General features: G+C 39.7%; 1 protein-coding gene across 1 annotated transcript in view; it reads left to right on the top strand.

Moving 5' to 3' along the window:
* Positions 1–16645, top strand: part of PCLO (piccolo presynaptic cytomatrix protein) — a 417535-nt gene that overhangs the window by 203750 nt on the left and 197140 nt on the right. Inside the window, exons 5-6 of the mRNA XM_023250308.2 lie at positions 7665–12759; positions 13123–15137. Of these exons, the coding sequence (XP_023106076.2) occupies positions 7665–12759; positions 13123–15137 (7110 nt within the window). The remainder of the gene's footprint in view (positions 1–7664; positions 12760–13122; positions 15138–16645) is intronic.

Genomic DNA, 16645 nt, shown 5'->3' with positions numbered 1-16645 from the left:
CTACAACTTTTTAAATTAATTTCTTAATATATAATCAGTAAACCTCTGTGATTTAAATAACTTTAGAGTTATTCTCTATCTCAGTACAAAATATACAAAATATATATTCTTCAAAATATAAAGGTCTCATCAGTATACAAAACATATGTCACATCTGTAAAATCCAGAGGTCCTCTGTCCAGATCTGACCTACTTATAACAGATGTAGTAAATGAATTTCACAGGTATACTGCGATCTCTGTATTCTTACCCTTTTTAAAAGAATAATTCCAATCAAAGAAAAAGCCACTCTTCAGTAGCTAATATACAGTTTTTTCATAAAAAAATAAATATGTATACCTTAAACCATTCAATATTGTGAGGCTTACTTCTTTGGCATAGTTTTCCTTGTTGGCTTACGGTAGTACTTTAAGTATTTTATTATTAAAGCAGAAATAGTAAATATTATAAACTGAACATATTAGAAATATCTACACTTTAATTCTGTTATTACCAAAAGTTTTGCTACTTACTTTGTTCTAAAAATTTCTCTCAAACCTTCCTGTTATTTCTGTAGTCTTTCCAACAATATTGGCTGACAAGAAATACAGTTTAATTTGTCACCATATCATTTCGTACATATTACTGAATCCAATTTTATCCAAATGATGTGTAGCTTTTTTTCTTTTATTATGAAATAAGAAAAATCAAAAGCTTCTAAGTGTTTATTATGTAATTTATTGAAAGTTGGTAAAGTACTGGAATATTTATTTTCAGAAAGTTTTAGATGTCTGTGTTGGTGCCACAATATCACTTGCTGTTGTGCTAAAGCTTACGTTGTGTTTAGGTAAGATTTGCTGTTAGCAGTGAGAGATGTCGATACAGATGTCAAATAGGTTTCCTGATAATGTTGGGCATTTTTGGCTGGGTCCCATCTGATTTAACTTGGTCATCATTACTTTTTTCTTGTAATATTGCTGATGAAAAGTTTGTAATGATATGAAGCGTGTCAGTGTTTGTGTCTTTCTTACATTATTATTATCTTTGTGACGTGATTTTTTGTTTTGCCAGAATCTTTTGTCTACCACTTACCTATTCTAAGAAAACAGGTGTAATTGCTAGTAGCAAATAAAAGCCAGAGATCTGCCTAACTGAATAATAAGCCTCAGTCTAAAGATGGTTGAATAAAGTGACTACCTCACTATAACTTCTCCTTAGAGTGTGACTCTCAGTTTTCTCCCAGGATTTTTCACAAAACAGATGACCAACTCACATAAGGAGTAAAAGAATATTAGCATCAATCCACTTACTAAATATTAGGAGAATGTTTTTATATCAGTGTATAAAAACATATCTTCACATGTACTTCTTGTAGCCGTTAGATGATTTTGCAGGCCTGTCAGGCTTCTGCACCCCACAGCCAGGACTCCTGTGTAAATAACTCAGTTTGGCTTTCTCAGCCCTGTGGAATTTGGCTCCAGTATAACTTGTAAGCAACGCCTGATATTCCTACAAGTGATACGTAGAACAGCAGCCAAATAAATACGCCCTTGTGTAATTCCTGAAGGTAGTTTGACCTTTCTGCCCTCTTCACCTGTACTCAGTTCTTCTCTGTGCATAAATGCCGCACCCCTCCATCATCCCAACTGACAACCTCCCACTTGGATCTCTGGGCCACTTTTCTCCCTTGTGGCTGGTGCTTCTGCTGCTCAACGCCCTATGTTGATGGGTTTTAAATTTGTTTTTGTTTGAAATCAAAATAATACTCTTAATTTATCTCTTACAATATTCTTGGCACTGTGTTAAGTATTTTCTTGACCATTTCATCCACACAACAATGAATGAGGTAAATACTGTATGTTTTTTAAGTTGAAAGAAACTAAATTCCTGTGCTCAGGATCACATGGCTGGGGATTCAGCAAAGCTAAGATTGTAGTCCAGTTCTGATTACAAATTCATGGCATTTGAACACTCCGCATAATTCTTTCCTGTGACACTTGTACCATACTGACTTGAATGATTATAATGATTCTTCTCTCTAAGCAGCTTCCACTATAACCCTAAATACTTTATGTAGTTGTTTACTTTCTTATATATTTATGTTATTTTACTTATTCACTTGTCATTTGTGTCATTCATATTATCACAGCATATTGTTTACATTCCTCTGTGGCCACACCTTTTTGTCTCTGTTTATCCCTCTTTCACAAAATGTGTTTGTCGAAAGGGATTAAAATGCATCCCCAAGTAGAATAAATAATTTGAAAGATACATCCTTCTTTACTTTTTTTAGTTTAATGTTTTAAAATTTCACATTACTACAGAGTTCTCTTTTTTTATCTATATACTTAAACAATATTGCTTGTCCGCATTTGATATATTACATTGAAACACTATATAGTTCTCCAGATAAAAATCGAAATTTGAATGCCCGTTAGTGTAAACTTTTTTTTTTTTCTGGTTAAAATGACCAAGGGGTTAATATTCAAGTTAAATATAAGTCATTGTATATCATGGCAGAATAATCAGGATGAAAAATAATGAGGTTTTCTGTAGTGAAAAGGATTTTCATGTAGGTGAGACTATTTGATTTTTCTGTCCAGTCCCAGTGAATTTTATGGACTTAATCTTGTTCAGAATTTTTGGAACATTCAGACTAGTAATCCATTTTGACCCTAACATTGTATAAATGATTAAAGATCATTCATTTGTTGTCTTACATTGGCCCATTGAAATAAATGGCTTGGGAAAATTAAGCAATATTGTATCCTTTCTTTGTCCAGTCTTAAGTTTAACCAAGAATTCAGGTGGTAACTACAGTAATGTTCAAAAAACTTCCATTTACCTTCAGTATGAAAGGCTAACCATTTCAGTATTTGTGAAAGGGCAGAACTAAGTTTGGCAGTACGGTGTGTCTTTGTACCTTCTCCATCACTAGAGAAGGCTTCAAGATATGATACCATCAGAAGAGTTTCACCTGGGGATTATTTCATCACTGCCTCTCTCTGACTGGTCTCCAGGTCAACAAATGGCAGTGGAATATTGGAAGGAAAAGGAATTCTCCACTCTCTGTTTTGGGTTAGTAAGTAAACAAGTATATGAATCTTAGCCTCTGAAAGTTTTGAGTAATTGTTTCATATACACAGAAACACTCAAGTCTCTAGTACCATAATTCTATACATGGGAAAAGTGCAATAATAATAACAGTAAAAGTAAGTGAAATGGAATCTAATGCTAAATGTACTTAGAAAAATGCATGGAAAATGTGTTCCTCGGGGGAACTGAAAAATGACATTGCTATTAAAAAAAAAAAGGTGTGCTTAAATTATGTTTGTTCCCACTCACTGCCTCCATCTAAGATGACAAAATTCTCACATAAAAGGTAGATGCCTGGAGTTTTCTTCTTAATTTAATTTCAGTGGTCATTCTAGATTGTATTACATGTAAAAAATGAAATGGGTAATTAATTTCAACTTCTGATTATTCAAATGAAGAAAATAATGCATAAGTAATAAACCACCGTGATGTTTATGCACATAAATGCATATATGTGTTATATATAATACATACAAAATTAGGAAGAACTGTTTGGATCTATTTATTAAGTTTGAATATATTATCACAAGTAACATAATATTCTTCTCAAAAATAAGTACGTAACGACACATTTTTGAAACAATTAGGAGAAAACTCCCAATCTTTTAGTCCTAGGGACTTAGAAACTTGGAAGAAAATAAGCCAAATTATGCCTCCCTCACATAAATACTTTGATCATATTCCTCTCAAGTTACAGTACTTCAGACATCCATTTGAAGATGGAATAGAGAAAACCAAACCCAACTTATACAGCATGTTTTATGTTCTTCTTAGTTCCATCTACTCTTTCTGATTTGATCACATTATTCCCTTGTCTAAAAAAAAAAAAAAAAAAAAAAGTTATCCAGGAAGCAAGGGTTTTGCAGTGTATATTAGCTGTGTAGCCCAGTTAACCTGTGTGAGTATGAATTCCACTCGTACCCCCACTCACATACCTCCCAGAGAAAAGTAGATAGCCATAGAAGGGATCACTGCTTGGACAGATGAGTGCCTCAGTGTGCCCCTCTCTGTACATGAAGTAAAACTTGTTTTCTTTTTTTGTTTCTGTTTTTAGCAGCAGTGAGTGAAAAAATGAATGGGTAGGTGCCTTAAAGAGCCAAAGGGCCTGGTTGGTATGTGATCTGAGATTTAACCAGCTAACCGTGTAGTGAAGAAGATCACTCGCCTCTACCAGAAGACTTTGGTATGCGAGTTAGTAGAAGAGTTGACATTAGGACTTTTCACTGTACCATGGTACAATAAATACATGAGCAACTGTCTCTTCTGAAAAATTCAGACCAATGCCCTTTGGTCACCTAACTTGATTTTCTTATTAAACACTCCAAACATTTTATCTTGGACCCACAAGCATATAGAGCAAAATCTTTGCAGCCTTTTACCACCTGATAATATGGAGAGTAACAGTCATTTAGAGGGGAAAATCATCACAGCATCATCATAGGTAAATAATGATTGAATCCTCTGCAGAATGTGGAGGAAAGAGACCGGGAGAGCAGCAGGAGGGAGAAATGGGTAGAACATGGTACTAAGGGAAAGAAAGAAAGCTTGAGGACATGGAGATAGGCCACATAAGGAGATTGCAGGATGGGTATTTTGATATTTATGTGTGTTAGTCCCCTGTCTAATGTATCTTAATTCTCTTTGTTACATTATATGTCTGGTCCTAATCTTATTTTTATAAAATGTAGAATCTGCAGAATTGTAGAATCTGCAGAATCCCTTGTATAAAACTCTAATTTCTCTTTTATTATACTCAAAAGAATTGTTATATATAACAATGGTTACGTTTCCTCCATATATGGATACTGTATTACACTGTTGTTTTATAACCTACGCAGATGCAAAATAAAGAATATAAGTGTCACTGTCACATTTTGATTCTGAAAGATCTTTTTTTTTTACCTTTTTTTTTTCTTTTTCCACAAGGAGCTTAGGTACCCCACCTCTCTGGTTATGGTGTTTACTATGATTTAGTGAAGAGTGGGAAGGCAGATAGAGAAAGACATGGGAAGCATATTGGACTCAAAGAAATTGTGTTCATCAATGTGTAGGATATAAGGAGATAGAAAAATCCCTCCCCTTGGACCATCTAGAAAAATTTTATTAGAAGTCTGCTTCACCTGTGCTGACCTCTTTAACATGTAGCTCTTAAGATAAAGGAACCAATATTAGTTGGGTGCTCATGACCCCTACTACTAACTAAAGTCTTGGAATTGTTGATAAGTAACTTTTTCCTGGGAAGACATCTGAAATGACCTGGAAAGTTAATTCATGGTAAACCAAAGAGTACTTACTGCTTTTTGCACTAGAGTTGTGAATAATATGTCACTGTTTTTTTGATTTTTTTTTAAGTTTACTTATATTATTAGAGAAAATGAGCAGGAGAGAAGCAGAGAGAGAGGGAGAGCGAGACAGAATCCCAAGCATGTTCATTGCTGTCAGCACAGAGCCTGATGTGGGGGCTCGAACTCACAAGCTGTGAGATCATGACCTGAGCCGAAATCAAGAGTCAGATGCTTAACTGACTAAGCCCCTAAGTTTTTTTGAATTTGAGTTACGTGTGTTGTAAATGTGGCCAAAGAATTTTACCACATAATGTATTCAAAATACGTTTCTAACTATACATAGTAACTATAGGTATTGAGAGGAACATGAGTGGAAAATGAATATCAAACCAACAGCTTTTATATTTGAGAACTCTACAGCTAAAAGAAGCAGAAAGACAAGGAGGTGAAGGAGGAGAGAAGGAAGGAGAGGAGAGAAAGAAGGAAGAAAGTTTCTTTCATGTTTGTTGTTTGTTGTTCAACGTGACATGTGATCATAGGAGGAGCCCATGCTTACAAACCCACTGAAAATATTCAGATAGTTAGTTCAAGGCACAGACTTAGTGGAATTGAGGTGGCCTCAGAGGCCAGGGTCAAACAGAGCATGTCCTCCTGTGGTTTGTTTTCTGACCTCTTCATTCCATAGGGCTGTGGGGGTTATTTTAACACTCTAAGCATGAAAACTCACTGGATCAGTTGAGTTCCATTTTGCTCATAGGTAATTTTAATTTCGACTTCTACAAAAAGCCTCTGTGCTTAGTATTTTCATTTAAGGCTACTTTGATTCTGGAACCAAATCACTGGCATGGCCTCATCACAGCCCAAGAAAAGCAGCAGGTCGAGACTGTGATTTGTCTGCTTAGTGTCCCAGCTCCTTGGAAAGCCCACGATCCCATTTAGAAAATTTAATTATTGAACTGGTTGAAAGGAGCTGACTTTGACATGGTGTAAAGGTAAAAGTCCAATGTATTTGCAAAGTCAGAAGACATTTGTAAGTGATATTTATTAAATATCTTTGAGGTGTGATGCTGAAAATAAATGAGATTAGCAACACTATAAAAATAATAGCTGGATATTCTCTTGAGGTAAAGCCACGAGTCAGTAATTATTGCTTAACTTTTTCAAAGTTTATAGTTTCTAAACATTCACTTCAAATGATAGAGAATTATAATAACAATACCAAGTAAATATAGTGTCTTCACATCTTTAAATTATTTTTTATGTACACATCTTTTATTATTTTTTGATGTTTATTTATTTTTGAGAAAGAGAACACGAGTTGAGGGTGGGGGACAGCAGAAAGAGAGGGAAGCACAGAATCTGAAGCAGGCTCCAGGCTCTGAGCTCTCAGTACAGATCCTAATGCAGGGCTTGAACCCACAGACTGTGAGATCATGACCTGAGCCAAAGTTAGACGCCCAACCAACTGGGCCAACCAGGCGCCCCTAAATTGTCTTTTAAAAGTTGTGCCTTGGGGCGCCTGGGTGGCGCAGTCGGTTAAGCGTCGGACTTCAGCCAGGTCACGATCTCGTGGTCCGTGAGTTCGAGCCCCGCGTCGGGCTCTGGGCTGATGGCTCAGAGCCTGGAGCCTGTTTCCGATTCTGTGTCTCCCTCTCTCTCTGCCCCTCCCCTGTTCACACTCTGTCTCTCTCTGTCCCAAAAGTAAATAAATGTTGAAAAAAAAAAAAAAGTTGTGCCTTATTGGAGTCTATTTCAAAAATAAATCTCCTCTGATAGTTGAGATGGATAACATTACAGTCATATTACCTACATATTTCTGTTAAGTAAAGTTTCCATCATCTCTTAAAACTTGTAGTCTGGTACAAAGCCCATCCTCTGATTTTTTTTTTCTTTCTTTGCCTGTCCTCAGAATTCAAAAGTATTGATTATATTAATGAAAAAATTAATTTTTCTCTTTGACAGTTTAGAACGTTTTTCCAAAGTAAATGTGCTGAGAAAGATAATCACGTGTTTGAAAGAAAATGCTATTGAAATATAAAGAGTATTCATGGAAAAAAATCAAATGTCATTGAGAATTGACATTTAATTTAACTTAGTTTAACTGAAAACTAACCTTAATCAGTATGTATCAACTATTTTAACTGTTTTGGGCCCAGGGATTTTTTTTTTTTTAATACTGGCCTATAGTTGAAAAGAAATCCTATAATTATTCCTCAGTTCATAGTAGTAATTGGGAGTAATAGAGAGGCCATGTTACTAGTTTAATCACGTTAAGTTTTTCCTGTATCTTTTCCTCCCTGCTAGGAAAAGGAAGATGACAAATCAGACACTTCAAGTTCTCAGCAACCAAAAAGCCCACAAGGTCTGAGTGACACAGGATATTCTTCTGATGGGATATCAAGTTCACTTGGTGAAATTCCAAGTCTTATTCCAAGCGATGAAAAAGATTTGCTCAAGGGACTCAAAAAGGACTCTTTTTCCCAAGAAAGCAGTCCTTCCAGCCCCTCAGATTTGGCTAAGTTAGAAAGTACGGTCCTCTCCATTTTGGAAGCTCAGGCAAGTACACTTGTTGAAGAAAAGTCAGAAAAGAAAACTCAACCTCATGAGGTTTCTTCTGAGCAGCCAAAGGACCCACAGAAAACTCAGAGTTTATCTGAAACAGTGGAAACTACAATTTCAGAAGAGGAGCTCAAAAAGAGTCCAGAAGAAAAAGACACTTTAAAAAAAGATAGCCAACAAGACATTCCTTCCAGAAAGGACCACGAAGAAAAGTCCGAGTTTGTTGATGACACAGCTACAAGAAGACAGCTTTATGATTCAGTTGAAGACAGTAGTGAAAGTGAAAATTCACCTGTTCCACAAAGAAAACGGAGAGCCAGTGTTGGTTCATCGAGCAGTGATGAGTATAAACAGGAAGATAGTCAAGGGTCTGGTGAAGAGGAGGACTTTATTCGAAAACAGATTATAGAAATGAGTGCTGATGAAGATGCTTCAGCTTCTGAAGATGATGAGTTCATTAGGAGCCAGCTCAAAGAGATTAGTAGTAGTATTGAGAGCCAGAAGAAGGAAGACATGAAAGGAAAAGGGAAAGCAACAGCCGGGAAACACAGGCGACTAACTCGGAAAAGCAGTGCCAGCTTTGATGATGATGCAGGGAGACGCCATTCGTGGCATGATGAAGATGATGAGACATTTGATGAGAGTCCTGAGCTTAAGTACAGAGAAACTAAAAGTCAAGAGAGTGAAGAACTTGTAGTTGCTGGAGGAGGGGGGCTACGTCGCTTCAAAACCATTGAACTCAACAGCACAATAGCAGATAAATACTCTGCAGACTCATCACAGAAAAAAACGGCTTTGTATTTTGATGAGGAGCCAGAATTGGAAATGGAGAGCTTGACAGACTCCCCAGAAGATAGGTCAAGGGGGGAAGGATCTTCTAGTCTTCATGCTTCCAGCTTCACTCCTGGCACGTCCCCTACCTCAGTGTCGTCTCTTGATGAGGACAGTGACAGTAGCCCAAGTCACAAAAAAGGAGAGAGCAAACAACAACGTAAGGCTCGCCACAGGTCACATGGTCCTCTTTTACCTACTATTGAAGATTCTTCAGAGGAAGAAGAATTGAGAGAGGAGGAAGAATTATTAAAGGAGCAAGAAAAGCAGCGGGAATTGGAACAGCAGCAAAGAAAGACTTCTAGTAAGAAATCAAAGAAAGACAAAGATGAACTTCGAGCTCAGAGAAGGAGGGAAAGACCAAAGACACCACCCAGTAATCTCTCTCCCATTGAAGATGCATCTCCAACAGAAGAATTACGCCAGGCTGCGGAAATGGAGGAGCTGCATCGATCTTCTTGTTCTGAATACTCACCTAGCATAGAGTCAGACCCGGAAGGCTTTGAAATAAGTCCAGAAAAGATAATAGAAGTGCAAAAAGTTTATAAATTGCCCACAGCTGTGTCTTTATATTCACCAACAGATGAGCAGTCTATTATGCAGAAAGAAGGTGGCCAAAAGTCATTAAAAAGTGCCGAGGAGATGTATGAAGAAATGATGCACAAAACCCACAAATATAAACCTTTTCCAGCTGTACCTGAACGAGATGAAATGTTTGAAAAAGAGCCTTTGTATGGTGGGATGTTAATAGAGGATTATATTTATGAATCTTTAGTAGAGGACACGTACAATGGTTCGGTAGATGGCAGTCTGCTAACAAGGCAAGAAGACGAAAATGGATTTATGCAGCAGAGAGGGAAAGAGCAGAAAATAAGACTCCCAGAACAGATTTATGAAGATCCTATGCAAAAAATAACAGACCTCCAGAAAGAGTTTTATGAGTTAGAAAGCTTACATTCTATTGTGCCTCAAGAAGACATTGTTTCAAGCTCTTTTATCATCCCAGAAAGCCATGAAATAGTGGATCTGGGTAGTATGGTGACTTCCACCAGTGAAGAAAAAAAATTATTAGATGCTGATGCTGCCTATGAAGAACTCATGAAGAGGCAGCAAATGCAGTTAACACCTGGATCCAGTCCAACCCAGCCCCCAATCACAGATGACATGATAGAGTCTACCGTGGACTTTGACAGGGTGCCTGATGCATCTTTGACATCAAGTGTTCTCTCAGGAGCATCTCTTACAGATTCGACCAGCAGTGCAACACTCTCTATCCCAGATGTCAAAATAACCCAACATTTTTCAACAGAAGAAATTGAGGATGAATATGTAACAGATTATACAAGGGAAATCCAAGAGATAATTGCCCATGAATCACTGATTTTGACCTACTCAGAGCCTTCAGAAAGTGCTACATCCGTCCCACCCTCTGACACACCCTCTCTCACGTCTTCTGTTTCTTCAGTTTGTACCACAGATAGCTCCTCACCCGTCACTACCTTGGATAGCATAACCACAGTTTATATGGAACCAGTGGATGTAGTAACTAAATTTGAAGATTCTGAGGGAATTTCTTCATCAACATATTTTCCGGGCAGCATTATAGACTATCCGGAAGAAATAAGTGTATCTTTAGATCGAGCCACCACACCAGATGGAAGAACTGGTGCTGATCATATCGTGATTTCCTTATCTGATGTGGAGCCTCCTATTCTAGAATCTATAGGAACTAAACCGGAGGGGCTGATTGCTGACACTGTTTCCACTGACTTACCTGTATCTGCAAAAGACGCAGTGAAGAAAGCCAAGAAGGACACTGGGAATGGAATTATTCTCGAGGTTCTGGAAGCTTACAGAGATAAAAAGGAGAAGACTGAGGTTGAACTAACAAAGATGAGCTTTTCTGAAACTGTGTTTGATCAACCTCCTTCTTCTGCAGTGGCCCTTCCAGTAGGGGAGCGGGTTTCAGCAACGTGCTTTATATCAGGACAGGTCTTTGATCAAACAAAACCCGCCTCTCCATTGCCATCCGGCAGTCCTTCTGTTACCTCTCTTCCAACTAAAACGCGTCCATTCTTTAGAAGTTCTTCTTTGGACACATCAGCACAGCCTCCTCCTCCCCCTCCCCCTCCCCCTCCCCCTCCTCCCCCACCCCCTCCTCCCCCCCCTCCACCTCTCCCTCCACCAACCTCACCCAAGCCAATCATTCATCCTACAAAAAAGTTAACAATTACAGCTCCAGAGACTGTAACCACTACAGCTAAACCTCTAGTTGATGGTGTTACTACAGTAGAGGCTACAGCTATTCCAAGAAGTAATGGGTTACCTGTAACAAAAATATGTACCACTGCACCTCCTCCTGTTCCTCCTAAGCCATCTTCCATCCCATCTGGACTTGTCTTTACACATAGACCTGAGCCAAGTAAACCTCCGATTGCCCCTAAACCAGCAGTCCCTCAGCTTCCAGTAACCACACAAAAATCAACAGATACACACCCCAAGCCAACAGGTCTGTCTTTAGCTTCAAACATGACATTAAATTTAGTGACTTCAGCAGATTATAAATTACCTTCCCCTACCTCCCCAGCATCCCCTCACTCTAACAAGTCCTCACCAAGATTTTCCAAATCCCTCATGGAAACCTACGTGGTTATCACATTGCCATCCGAACCTGGGACTCCAACTGATTCTTCAACTAGTCAAGCAGTTACCAGTTGGCCCCTGGGATCACCCCCCAAAGACCTGATTTCCATCGAACCAGTGTTTTCTGTAGTTCCTCCTATGACAACTGCAGGAATGCCAAGTTCTTCAGAACAGAGCTTGTACATGTCAGGAGCTTTGGAGACATTTTCTGCTGTCCCTGTCACAACGTTATCTTCATTTCAAGCAGCCCCAACCTCAGTTACACAGTTTTTCACAACTGAAGTTTCCAAGGCTGAGGCTTCAGCAGCCAGAAGTGCACTCACTAGTGTTGGTCTCAGCAGTGTCTCTATATCGATTCCTCCAGAGCCTCTTGCTCTAGATAACCTACATTTAGAGAAGCGTCAGCATAAGGAAAATGGAAAGTTGCCGCTTGTTGGTGATGCCATTGATTTGCGTACAGTACCAAAAGTAGAAGTTAAAGTAACTGAAAAGTGTATGGATCTTTCTGCCTCCACAATGGATATGAAAAGGCAGACCACCACACATGAAGTCTACGGGAGACAAATCAGCGCCGTCCAACCATCTATTATAAATCTCAGTGCAACTTCATCAGCAGTAACGCCGATGCCCCTGGTCACTGAGACGGTGACTGTTGTCACGTGCGCAGCTAGTTCAGGTTACACCATGGGCCCAGAGAGCCTAGTGGGTATAGAACATGCAACACCAGCACCCCTCCAGCTTACTACATCGAAGCATGCTGAGCCTCCCCCGTACAGGATACCGAGTGGCCAGGCCTTTCCTGCAGTTAGGGAGGATGCACCAATAAACTTATCTTTAGGTACATCAGCACACCCAGTGACATCGGCTGTTACAAAACCTGTTACCGCACCTCCTGTCGGAGTCACAAATGGATGGACGGATAGCGTCACACGCCAGGGAATGGCTGATGGGGAAGTAGTAGATCTCAGTACAACCAAGTCTCACAGAACTGTTGTAACGATGGATGAATCTACTTCCGGTGTGGTGACCAAAATAGTAGAAGATGATGAAAAGCCTGTCGATCTGACTGCAGGAAGAAGAGCTGTATGCTGCGATATGGTTTACAAGTTACCTTTTGGAAGGAGCTGCACAGCACAGCAGCCCGCAACTACTCTTCCTGAGGATCGTTTTGGTTATAGGGATGACCACTATCAATATGACCGGTCAGGCCCTTCTGGTTATAGAGGGATTGGGGGAATGAAACCTTCCATGTCTGACACGAATTTAGCAGAAGCTGGACATTTTTTCTATAAAAGTAAGAATGCTTTTGATTATTCTGGAGGAACTGATACAGCAGTAGATCTAACTTCAGGGAGAATTACTGCAGGTCAGTATGATGTGGCAGCAGACCTTTCCTTGAAATGCCATTATGGTGTCCCTCATCTCATTTCAGGATGAAAATGTGGTCCCTTTTCCAATTGTGTTACTTTTTCTCTTTCTTTGGATGTTTTGGCAGCATATTTCGGAGTACATGTGCGCTTTTGTTTCTTCAGTTTTTAATTTGTTCTGCCCAAAGTCACCTGCATGTGCCTGCATGTTCAACATTGCTTTCATTCTGCATCCAATTAGATTAACCTGTGGATTTGCATGCAGTCCCATTCATTATGTCCGTCAAGATCAAGAGGGCCCTCAAACCCCAAACGCATCATTTATTCTGGGAACTGGACTGTAACTCTACCCTGTATTTCAGGTGAGGTAATGGATTACTCAAGCAAGACTACAGGTCCATATCCAGAAACACGACAAGTCATTTCAGAAGTTGGGATTAGTACCCCACAGTATTCCACAGCGAGAATGACTCCACCTCCGGGATCCCAGTATGGTGTGGGGAGTGTTTTGAGGTCATCCAATGGTGTTGTCTATTCTTCAGTAGCAACTCCGATTCCCTCCACATTTGCTATCACCACACAGCCTGGCTCCATTTTCAGCACCACGGTGAGGGATTTGTCTGGCGTGCACACAGCTGACGCGGTGACTTCACTATCCGCCCTGCACCAGAGCCAGCCAATGCCTAGATCATATTTCCTAACAACAGGTGCGTCTGAAACAGACATTGCAGCAACCGGTATCGATATCAATGCCAGTTTGCAAACTATTACAGTGGAAACCCTTACCGCTGAGACAATAGACTCCGTTCCCACTCTAACCACAGCCTCTGACGTGTTTTCCGAAGTGGTGGGAGACGAAAGTGCTATTTTAATTGTCCCCGAAGAAGGCAAACAACAGCAGCAGCTCGACTTGGAGCGTGAGCTCTTGGAACTGGAGAAAATCAAGCAGCAACGTTTTGCTGAGGAATTAGAGTGGGAACGTCAGGAGATTCAAAGGTTCCGAGAACAGGAAAAGATCATGGTTCAAAAAAAGCTGGAGGAGCTGCAGTCTATGAAGCAGCACCTTCTGTATCAGCAGGAAGAAGAGCGGCAAGCCCAGTTCATGATGAGGCAGGAGACATTAGCTCAGCAGCAGTTACAGCTGGAGCAGATCCAACAGCTGCAGCAACAGCTTCACCAGCAGCTAGAAGAGCAGAAGATTCGCCAGATCTACCAGTATAACTATGACCCCTCTGGAACTGCTTCTCCGCAAACCACAACAGAGCAGGCAATTTTGGAAGGTCAGTACGCTGCCCCAGAAGGCGGCCAGTTTTGGGCAACTGAGGATGCAACCACCACGGCCTCGGCCGTCGTGGCGATTGAAATACCACAGAGCCAAGGATGGTACACGGTGCAGTCTGATGGCGTCACTCAGTACATCGCCCCACCTGGCATCCTGAGTACGGTTTCAGAAATACCTCTAACAGATGTGGTTGTGAAAGATGAGAAACCACCCAAAAAGAGAAGCGCTGCGGCTAAAGTCCGTGGACAGTATGATGAGCTCGGGGAACATATGGCCGATGATCCGCGCTGCTTTAAAAAGATAGTGGACAGTGGCGTTCAAACCGACGACGAGGACGCGGCAGATCGGAGTTATGTGAGTAGGAGGAGGAGAACCAAAAAGAGTGTTGATACGAGTGTCCAAACTGATGACGAAGATCAGGATGAATGGGATGTGCCTGCTAGAGCAAGGAGGAAAGCTCGAGTAGGGAAATATGGTGACAGCACTGCAGAGGCTGACAAGACCAAACCCCTCTCCAAAGTCTCCAGCATAGCAGTTCAAACAGTAGCAGAGATATCTGTGCAGACTGAACCAGTCGGAACCATAAGAACGCCTTCAGTACGGGCACGCGTGGATGCCAAGGTAGAAATAATTAAACACATTTCAGCACCTGAAAAGACTTACAAAGGGGGCAGTTTAGGATGTCAAACAGAAGCAGATTCAGACACACAGAGTCCTCAATATCTGAGTGCCACATCTCCACCCAAAGACAAGAAACGCCCAACACCTTTAGAGATTGGTTACTCATCTCACCTTCGGGCAGATTCCACATTACAGCTGGCTCCTTCCCCACCCAAATCTCCAAAAGTCCTTTATTCACCCATCTCACCACTTTCACCAGGCAAAGCCTTAGAATCAGCCTTTGTACCTTATGAAAAACCCCTCCCTGATGATATAAGTCCGCAGAAAGTACTGCATCCAGATATGGCTAAAGTGCCCCCGGCAAGTCCTAAAACAGCCAAGATGATGCAGCGGTCCATGTCTGACCCCAAGCCTCTGAGTCCAACAGCAGATGAAAGTTCCAGGGCTCCTTTTCAGTATACCGAGGGCTACACGGTAAGAGTGATTCTTTTCAGTTAGAAGACAGTAGATGAGTTGATGTTAACCATGTGTGTGCAGACTTGAGGAGGCGTTGAGGCTCCTGGTAACTTAGGAACCTAATACTAAAGTTTAGTAAGGACTAGTTTATTAGAAATTTGGGGAAAAACAGAAAAGTCTCCACCCATTTAGAAATACCAGAAAAAGAAGACATCTTATGTGAGGCAAAATGAGAAAGAAATTTATTACTTTATGACCAATGAGATTGAAAGTTTTCTTCTAATCTTGAAGTCTCCCAAATGTCAGCTGTAGACTGTGATTTCAGTGGATATAGTTAATATGTATTTTCAAGGATGATGGAATAAATACTGAACATAAACAGAAAGGGAAGGCAAAGGATGCCCTTAAATTTAGATGCAGTGACACCTGAAGTTCTTTAGTAGAAGGGTCCTTGGGGATCATCAAAGTAATTTCATCTTCTTCCAGCCAGAATGGTTTCATAAAAGGGCTTAGAACATTGACTGCTCAAAAGTGAGCTTTTCTAGGACTGGCAGATGAAAGTGTAATATGATTTCATAGTTCATTCATGCTTATTTATTTTCTGACAACTTTCTTAATATCAGGTAAGCCTTAGTCCTAGGGCTTATAGAAACAAAAAAAAAGTTATGTTCTTTTAAATAATAGTGATAATTATTTAAAAATATATGAGTATGCTTCAAAGGAAAAATATACAGATATGTTGGACACATTTGTAAAGATCTCTCTAGCTGAGCTAATAACAGATGTTAATCATCAGCTATTAAAAGTTTATTCTACTCTAAAAATTTAATATATACCTCTTTAGAAGGCTGTTGATAAATACGATAGTTCAATTTAAGACAGGATTTATGTTCACATTAAAAGTTCCATTAATTTACTGGTTTCTGAACTTCAGGTCTTCAAATCCCGAAGCTTCTAAATGGGTTTTTCTGAGATATTGCTACATTTCCACCGGCCTTAAACATTGGCCATGGACTGAAAAATATGCCGTTAAGCATGACAGTCACTCTATTCATAGGTAAAGAGACATCTCGATAGGGATATTTAACAATTACAAATTCATGTCTGTTTTCTAGTTTCATAGTGGCATTTTGTTATTACGTATTTTTTGAAACAGTGTATCCTAAAAATAAAAATGTCTTCATGTGGGGGGACAGAGGTCATTAGCTGTTAAGTCAGGAAACCACTAATGCATTGAGATTTCATTCAATTTACAGAGAATTATTTTTTGTATGGCTTTCTTTCTAGAATTATATCTATTGTGAGAAGTGATTCTCAATTCTGCTCTCTGTGTAGGTATTTATTTTTCTAGCAGTGGCATATAAATTCGCCTAACTAGTTTCTTGGAAAACTTGGAAAATGTGGTTTTTGACAGTACTTTAATACTGTAGGATTACATCATTAGAAAGTATAAGGTTTTCCAGTTGATGTATTGATCATTAACTTAATATATGGCCCAGTACCCTTAATTCATATGAACTCAGTTA

The sequence above is a fragment of the Felis catus genome, chromosome A2 (assembly GCF_018350175.1).
Source record: "Felis catus isolate Fca126 chromosome A2, F.catus_Fca126_mat1.0, whole genome shotgun sequence".
In the NCBI taxonomy this organism is placed as follows: Eukaryota; Metazoa; Chordata; class Mammalia; order Carnivora; family Felidae; genus Felis; species Felis catus.
Note: the sequence above shows the minus strand (reverse complement) of the source record. Positions and strands in the feature narration are given on the sequence as shown.